Source organism: Condylura cristata, unplaced genomic scaffold (genome assembly GCF_000260355.1).
Source record: "Condylura cristata isolate star-nosed mole 26May11 unplaced genomic scaffold, ConCri1.0 scaffold00032, whole genome shotgun sequence".
In the NCBI taxonomy this organism is placed as follows: Eukaryota; Metazoa; Chordata; class Mammalia; order Eulipotyphla; family Talpidae; genus Condylura; species Condylura cristata.
Genome location: NW_004567133.1, coordinates 19,850,758 through 19,859,537, shown reverse-complemented (window position 1 = coordinate 19,859,537; position 8,780 = coordinate 19,850,758). Strand labels below are relative to the sequence as shown.

Genomic DNA, 8,780 nt, shown 5'->3' with positions numbered 1-8,780 from the left:
GTGCAGAGGTATGTACCCCCAACTCAGGGCCCAGGAAGGCGGCTCTGGGATCTCGCTCACTCCTAGGCCTGCAGGGCACTCACTGGGCCCCGGCCCAGCTGGTGGGAAGAGTGAGTGGGGTCCCCCACCCCCCCTTCCTGGCGGCACAGCAGGAGTCGGCCTCTCCTCGCGCCCTGGGCCTTTAGGGCCCTTTTTGCCCAGATGTCCTCCCAAGCGTGAGGCCTCCAGTTTTATTTTCTTTAGACGCTTGTACTCTGCTCCGCCTCCTCGGGACTCTGCCCCCTCGCCCGACACCCAAGCCACTCGGGGCAGCGTGGGAGTCCCGAGGGTGCAGCCGCCTGTTGCTTGCAGGGAGCCCCAGCGGCCGGCCCTGGCCGTGACTCGGCACACGGGCTGCTCCCGCCCTCGCCTGCGCTGTCCCATCTGGTCCGCAAACCTGCTCCTGCGCGGGAATACAGAGAGCGACACACACACACACGCGCGCGCGCCTTCGGGCAGGGCCGGGGCCTGCTCCCGGCTCCTCACACCTGCCTGGGCCCTCAGCCCAGCCGCTGGCTCTGGGGCTGTGCCGCAGACCGCGCCCCATGTCCGCCACCCTCTGAACCCCCCTTTCCCAGCTCGCGGATTACGCCTGTCGGGTCTTGCGCGCTTCCACCCCTCTGCGCTGCCAGTCACGGCCGCTGGGGGCGCTGCCTTGCCGGGCCGTTCGCGCCCCAGTGTGACTCACCCTCCCGCTCCGGTGCGCCGGTGCCCCCGAAGGCCAGGCCGCCCCCGCTCGCGCGACCCTGCCCCCCGGCCTGCACTCAGCCTCTCTTGGGGCCCCCAAGAGGCCCCCACTCACTTCCCACCAGCTGGGCCCGGGCCCTGCAGGCCTCAGAGTGAGCGAGATCCCAGACCCGCCTTCCTGGGCCCGAGTTGGGGGACACACCTCTGCCTCTGGGCATCCGCTCCTGCCGCCACCCGAGGAGGCGAGTGCCTCGCCCGACCCAGAGGCCACTGCGCCAGGCCTGGCTGCCGCTCTCCCTGCCCTGTGGTGTCTCCCCAGGCGGCCCCGAGTTCCTGCGGACCCCCCTGGGCGGCAGCTTCCTGGTGCACGAGTCCTTCCTGTACCGGCGGGAGAAGGCGGCCGGCGACAAGGTGTACTGGATGTGCCGGGACCAGGCCCGCATGGGCTGCCGCAGCCGGGCCATCACGCAGGGCCAGCGGGTGGCCGTGATGCGGGGGCACTGCCACCCGCCCGACCTGGGGGGCCTGGAGGCGCTGAGGCAGCGGGAAAGGCTCCCCAGCCCCGCCCAGAGGGAGGACACAGGTGAGGCGGCCGCGGCTCCCGGCCTTACCTGGCGGCCTGGCGCAGGGACTCGCTCCTGCACTAAGGGGGTGGCTGCCCATCATGCAGCCCCTGGGGGGGGTGCGCCTGGCCAGCCCCCAGCTCCCTTCGGCGCACTCAGTTCTGTTTTCCGCTCCCTTCCCACTCCCGGTTCTCCTGGCACCCCGAACCCTGGCAGTCCTTTCAGAGCAAGTTTTTAGAGGTCTCCCGAGAGGGTCCAGTTGGCTGCCAGCTGGTTGAGGGGCTGGGCCCTGGACAGTCCAGACAAGCGTGGGCCTCCCGGACGTGCCAGCCCAGGCCCTGCAGACTCAGTCTGCACGGGGGTGCCGGCCTGGGCCAGGGCCTTCATCCCCAGGGCCCGAGCAGGGCAGCGTGGGGAGCCTGGCGAGCCTGGCCAGGGTGGCCTGGGGAAGGGCAGTCTGCCGCCCAGCGGGGCTGGCTCATGGGGCCACAGCCTTCCTGGCACGGCTCCCACAGATCACATTCCCTCAGGGACATCTCAGCCTCTGGAGTTCCTCAGGACGTCCCTCGGGGGCCGCTTCCTGGTGCACGAGTCCTTCCTGTACCGGAAGGAGAAGGCGGCCGGCGACAAGGTGTACTGGATGTGCCGGGACCAGGCCCGCACGGGCTGCCGCAGCCGGGCCATCACGCAGGGCCAGCGGGTGACCGTGATGCGGGGCCACTGCCACCCGCCCGACCTGGGGGGCCTGGAGGCGCTGAGGCAGCGGGAAAGGCTCCCCAGCCTGGCCCAGCAGGACCCAGGTGCAGGTAGGGTTGGGGTGAGGGGTGGAGCAGAAGAGCTGTGGCGCTTGCCCCCCCCACCGCCCCCCGCCAGAGCCCACCAGGGCACAGCGCGCCCCATCTGTCCGCCCTTGCAGCCCCGCCCCGCCCGCTCCGCCCTCTCCCCCGCTGCCTCTCCTCCTGTCTGCTGTCCAGAGGGAACATCTGAAAATCAGGTGAAGATGCGTGCCGCACACACCTGGCACCTGTGCACACACGCTTGCTGCACGCACACTCGATGCACACACATGCGGGGGACCAGCCCCAACTATCGCGTGTCCGGAGGCGAGACAGGCAGGCCCTGAGGTGGGAAGGCATCGGCGAGCGGAGAGTCCAAAGGGAGCGGGGAGCAGGCACGAGGAAGGCACGGGGGTCGGAGCTGGGTGCATCTTCCTGCCATGCCCTCCGCAGGTCTTTATCTACAGGTGTAGCGAGTGGCTAATTGTAATAATGCACAGGGTGAGTTCATGGGAGATCGCCGTAAATTGTCATAAACGTTCTCAGGGACAAGGGGAACAAGGCATTTTTCTCATAACGTTTTATGATGCGCTAGATTGCACATGTTTGTGATGATGGTCATGGGTACGGCTGTTTAGTTATCACTCAAGGGAAAAGGGGTCTGGGAAGGGGTGAGCTGGTTAGCAAAGGTTATTGGGGGTCTTGGGGAAGTAATAAATTGCGTTAGCAGTGTGGTCAGTGACTGTCTACAGAAAAGCTAGTGGCTAATATAAAGCTGGCAGAGGGGAGTTAGTGCTTGTTTAGAAAGCAGTAAGTTAAGGGACAGTTGTGCAGTTGTGTATCAAGCAACACCTGTGTAAACACGGTTAAAAATTGTCCATGAGTCCTTATGCCCTGGGAGTCTTATCTGAGATTTGCTTTTTATTTTAAAGAAACTAAGGAAGCTTCCCAGGAGTTTTTGTGCCCTGGGTTCTTAGTTCCCAGGGGCTTGCCTTCTGTCTCAGGAGACAGGAATTTCCCGCCCTGGGGCAGCTGGCCGGGGCCAGGCAGCTCCTTATGAGGCTGAGGCAACCCAGTTGTAAACTGATGGTCGCTCAGAATAGTTCGATATTGTGATTATACAAAAAAGGGAGGTCGTCACATAAGTTAGCGGTGGAAATTCTGATTTTTCAGAGCGTTTCCTATTCTATCCGGAATTTGTCAGCCGACAGAAGTTGCATAGCTTGTGTCACACATGCGCACAGCTTTGCCAGTAACGAACCTCTCTGAACTGAAAGGGGGTCCCTCATGTAAACCCAACACCAGCCAGTGTGTAGAAGTGTGAGTGTCTCATTTTCACTCACGTAAATGTCCAGCGACACCTGATTTCGCCCAGCACAAGAGCAGAGGCCCAGGGCAGTGCCCTCAGGCCCACGCAGGTGCTGGGCACCTCTGGCATGGCGGACTGGCCCCCGCAGGCCCTCGGCTCAGCCCTTGATGACGAGGGCTGGCGGCTCACTTCTGGGTCCGCAGATCACCTGTTTACCAGGCGCAGGGAGTCTGGGGGGCTACAAACCTAGGGACCCCTCTAACCAGAGCCGCGCGGCTTGGTCGCCTTGCCTGGGGCCTCAATCTGGGCCGTTGGCTCTAGCAGCTTCTACAAGGAGAGGATTAACCCATGTTTTCAACTTTGTTTCTTCTCAGAAAAGACAAAACTTCTGCCTGAAGGTCAACTGTGCTTCAAGACTTGTTCTCCTGACAGCCAGCAGAGCTGCGGGTAATTGTGCTCATTATCTAACACGGCATCACAAATGACCCCACGATTTAGTGGCTCAAAGCAAAGTCACTGGGCCACAGTCCTGCGGGTCCGAGCTGGGGCAGCTGGGTGGCTACGGCAGCGGGGCCGTCACCCGTCACCCCGGAGCCTGAGCAGGCGCCTCCTCGGGGGTGGGCGGGGGCTGGGGACCGCCGCCGGGGCTGCTGGCGGGGACCAGAAGCAGGGCGCTGTTCCCCCAAAGGAGCGGGTGAGGGCAGCCAGCGGTGCCCAGACTCGGGGCCCTCTCACACACGTGACTCACTGAAGCCCCGAACCAGGACTCCCCAAACGTAAGCGGACGGAAACCTCCCCGAGCCTTCCCCTAGCAGTGGCCTGAACTCAGAAGCAGAAGCAGAAATAAATTTGGGAAACTGACAGATATGCTGAAACGAACTCTCGAGGGGCCCCCGAGTCTAAGGCAGCCACAAAGCAGCCAGAAAGCGTGACCAGCGTAAGGGGGAGCCCGAGTCCGAGGCGCAGGAGGGAAGGGACCCCCCGGCGGCCTGTACGGGCCAGCACAGGCCGCAGAGCCCGGGCTGAAGGACGCCCAGGGCAGAGACTCGCCCACGCTGGAGGGGGCAGCGGCGGCTGGCGCGTGCTGCCCTGAGGGGCCTGTGGCGGGCGAGACGGCGGCTTTAAGCTCCAGCCTGCCCGGCCCCCGCCGGTGTCCCAGTGCAGGCTGCCGGCCACTGATGGAGCCTGGGCACAGCCCTCGCTGGCAGGAGAGCAGGGCCTGGGGCCACGACCCGGCGAAGGCATCACGAGCGGGGCCTCCCGGGGCGCAGCAGACCCTCCCGCTGCCCCTCGGCCGTGTGTCTCCGGGGAGCCGCCTGCTCGGCCCCGCTGTCTCTGGGCGTCCTCTCACCCCCACCTCCGGCCTGACGCCCAGCTCTTGTGTGCACCAATAAATACATCTTAAAAAATGATGAGCGCCCACGGGGATGACAACTGAGATGGAAAAAGGCACAACATGATGTAAAAATAAACTATTATATCATCTGAAAAAACACATGATCTACAAAGACACCAGCGACGGGAACCCCCCTCGGGTCGCGGAGGACCCTCGTGAGCGCCAGCGAGCCGGGGCTCAGCCCGCGCCAGGTCGCGTCAGCGCCAGGGAGGGTGTGGGGGCAGCGGCCGCAGGCCGGCGCAGGGACCCTCTTCTGCCGGACGGCCCCCCGCGTTGGAGGCTCAACGTCAGTGACTGCGGCCAGGCCCCCAAAACCCCAGCTCAGCCCCGGTGACCCTCCCGCTGGACACACGTCACACGGGGGCCCCAGCGCCCCGCTGGAGAGCCCAGCTGATCCGAGCGCCTCGAGGGGGGGCCTGGAAGTGGCGCCTCGTCCTCTGCGGACCTCGCCTGTCCACGAGGGTCACTCCGTGCTCAGCTCTGAGTCCTTCTAGCGAAGTCACCCAGCCAGGTGACCTGGGGTGGCAGCGCACCCTACCCATCGGACTGAGGGCAAAACCCACGCGATCACCGAGTCCCCAAGAAGCTCTGGGCGGAGCCACCCCCCACGACAGCCCGAGGCAAGCTTGGACTGGAAGGCTTCTCTCAGCCCGACGCCGAGCCCTGCCCGGCTGCAGCCCCGTGACGCACAGCCCGGCGCAGGACACTCAGACCAGACGGACGCACCAGGCGGGCGGGAGCCGCCCCTTGGGTCACCGTCCTCGGGAGGCCCCGACGCCCGGCCCTGGGCACGCCGGGCAGGGCCGGGGCCGGCTGCGATTCTGCTCACTTTCAGTGAAGCTGAGGGTGAATGAGAAGACTGCGGACAGCATCAAGCAGAATAAAGCATTTGGGAATGACTGCGCTTGGCTCCTGAGACCCCGCCAGGCCCAGCCAGCTGGGGGTCACCTTTCCACTTAAAGCGAGGGACCCACAGGAGCCGCTGCTGACCGGCGGGTCGCAGCAGGACAGGGCCTGCGCTGCTTGGCTCGCGCAAAACAAAACGTCTGCAGCTGGGCGGCGCCCAGGGACTCCCAGCGCGGAGGGCGCCTTCTGGGGGGGTCGGGGTGCCCTGTGGGCAGGCTAGTGGAGGGAGACGGGAATTCCCAAATTGCATGTTGTGGGCGGGCTCCTGCTCTAACGGGGCTGCCAGGTGGGCGCGTGTGACTGGCGTGAGGCCGCCCGCCGCTCCTGCCCGTCCAGCCAGTGTGTGTCTTTGCCCTCAGGGTGGTCACCGAGGTGAAGGTGGAGAGCGAGAGCCAGTGAGAGTCTCGGCCAGTCGGGCGCGCTCCGCACCTCACCCACCCAACCCCGGCGCTCCCCACCTGTCAGTTTCCTGTCGAAACCGCCGTCCACTCTTCCAGCGCTCCACGAGGACGAGAGGACTTCCCGGTGGACGCGAGGCCCCCGCTCGGTGACAGGAGCAGCGCCCTCAGCAGACCCCTCCCCTGCCGGGTCCCGGAGGAGACCGCCAGGGACTCCCCAGCTGGCGCGGCCAGCTCGGCCCTGCGCTTCTGGCTGGGCTGCGGCCCCGCACACGTGCCCCAGGACGGGCCAGGAGGGCCTCTGCTCGGAGCCACCCGCTGCCGGGCGCGGGCTGGACGCAGAGGCCCGCCTGGCCTTCTCTCCCGTGCTGCCTTGGAAAGAGCCTGGTGTCTCGGAGTCCTGGCAGGGCCAGGCCCGTCCGCAGGGAGCTAGAGCGGCAGACCCTCCCTGTGAGCAGCGTGTCCACTGTCTGGAGCAGGAGGCCGCAGGCGTGGCCATGGGCGCAGCTGGGCGGGGGGAGGGCAGAGCCAGCCTGCGGGCCGGGAAGTGGCTGGTCCCGCTGTCACAGGCCGTCCTGGCCGGGGCCCCCACGCCTGCCTGTGGCCTTCGCCCGGTGAGGTGGCCCCCACGCCTGTCACCAGCGTGGCGGGGTGCCGTGTGTCTGCTTGTGTATCTCCACCAATAAACCCTATTTTACATAGACTCGGGCGGAGCTGCTGTGTTCACAGCCCCTGACAGAAACAGCTGGCCAGCCGGGTCACAACAGGTTCGGACAGCTGCCCCAGACGAGACCACGCACCTGAGGCAGGGCCAGTCACCTGGGGCAGGTGGGGGCTCGAGGGGCTGCTCAGGGTCCCAAGGCTCCAGGGCCCGCCTCGGCCTGGTGACCTCCCCATCTCCTGTGGCTGAGAGGGCCGGCCTGCCGCCCCCTCCCCCCGCCCAGCCTGGCCTCCTGGGTGCGCCTGTAAGCTGGGTGGGCTTGGAAAGGGACCCCCAGAGGACGACGCTGGTCCCTGGGGGCCTGGCAGCTGTCCCACCACTCTGAGCTGCCCATAACCCCTGAAGGGGTCACTGTGGCCCTTGGGTGGGGCCACAAACAGCCCCGGAGGCAGCCAGGACCGGGCAAGGCCCCAGGGGCAGGTCAGCCAGGACCTCAGCCTCTGTGGTGTCCCGGGACACGGAAAGGTGGCCGCTAGGCCTGGAGGGGGGCACTCCTGTCCGACGGGCATAGAGGTCCCGCTGTCCAGCAGGCGGGCACTACGCACACCCCTGAACTCAGGCATGTGGGTGGGGCCGCCTTGGCTGCAGCTTCGCCAGACTTTGCAAGAGGCAGGTGGCCGGCCTCCCCGGGCGGGAGGAGAGGCGCTGCGGGGAGGGGCTAGCCGGGCGCGGGCGGGGCGCCGGGGGTGACTGGGAGCCAGGAGTGGAACCGTGCCCCCGCTCGTGTGCCGAGGTCCGAACCCCCAAGGTGACAGCTGCAAAGTTCACAGTGACGAGCTGAGATGCCAGGCCGGGCTCCGGGCTCCTGCTCCCACCGCTGGGTCCTTGGGCACAGACACGGGCACGCGGATGTGAGGGCCAAGGCAGGGTAGGGCTGGCGCCCCGGGGCCCCTGCCCGCCTGCCGCCTGGCCCTTGAACGTCCAGCCTCAGCCAGTGCTTCACAGGGGGCTCAGGAGAAGAGGCGGGCGGCCCCCTCCATGCCCTCGCCCCTCCCAAGCAGGCCCCGCCCCACCCCGCCCCGCCCCGCTCCCGCTGCCTGCCTGGAGGAGAACGGGCTGGCAGCCTTCGTGCCTGCGAGGACCCTCCAAACCAAAGAACCTGTGATCTTGCGAAACGCGGGTTCTGACCAGGGGCAAGTTGGGGTGCATTTCTGACATGCTTCCTAGCAGAGGGTGCCGACACCCCGGCCCTCCTTTCAGCGTCGAGGGGCATCACCCCGCCTCACTGGCCGCTTGACCCAGGGCTGGGGGTGCGCTCGTCACGGGTGCCTGGGCAGGAGCTGGGGCGGCCGGTCACCCCCCTTCTGCAGCAGCAGTAGCATGGCTGCCAGGGGCCCCGCTCGGGCTACGACTACAGAGGCTCTCAGAGGTGTGGGGTGCAGCGAGGGGCCGTGGCCGGAGAGGTCTGGTGCAGGAGCCGGCAGGACCCCACTGCAGGGCCTGGGCCTGGAACCGGCCTCCTCTCCTCCGGGGTAGGCTCTGCAGGGGGCGGAGGCCAGACCGGGGCTAGGGACCAAGGTGAGAGGACCCAGTGGACAGTGGCTTGGGGTCCATTTCCTGATAAGGAGGGGCCGGTCCCCTTCCCACCTGTGGCTGCAGACTGGCCACGCGCAGCCTTTCCCCCGAGGGGACTGACCAGCAGATGAGTCTCCCCGGCAACCCCCAGACAGGCACTGGGAGGCCGGCCGGCCAGCCCTGGCCTTCGGAGGGCCCCCAGGAGGCAGCCCCTGCCATGTCTCCATCTGGCCTCCGTCTTGGTGAGGCACCTCCCTTTAAAGTTCCCCCATCCTGGAGGGACCCAGACCGGAGCCTGGTGAGGGTGTGAGGCTCTGACTGAGAGGCCAGAAGGCCCCACGCACCCTGATTTCGCTGGGACCCGCGGGGAGACCCCAGTGAGGAGGGCCTGCCACAGAACAGGGGCAGGTCCACCCCGCGGGACAGCCTGGGGGCACTTGGCGAGGGGTGGGGAGACCTGCTGGGGCTGG

General features: G+C 66.7%; 1 protein-coding gene across 2 annotated transcripts in view; it reads left to right on the top strand.

The window, feature by feature from the left end:
- LOC101620265 (FLYWCH-type zinc finger-containing protein 1) overlaps positions 1-6,771 on the top strand; it is a 30,696-nt gene extending 23,925 nt beyond the window's left edge. For both annotated transcript variants that reach the window (XM_012731731.1, XM_012731732.1), the window contains 4 exons: positions 1,046-1,309; positions 1,820-2,095; positions 3,749-3,821; positions 6,036-6,771. In XM_012731731.1, the coding sequence (XP_012587185.1) occupies positions 1,046-1,309; positions 1,820-2,095; positions 3,749-3,821; positions 6,036-6,075 (653 nt within the window). In that variant the 3' untranslated portion in view covers positions 6,076-6,771. The remainder of the gene's footprint in view (positions 1-1,045; positions 1,310-1,819; positions 2,096-3,748; positions 3,822-6,035) is intronic.
- Positions 6,772-8,780: the final 2,009 nt, after the last annotated feature.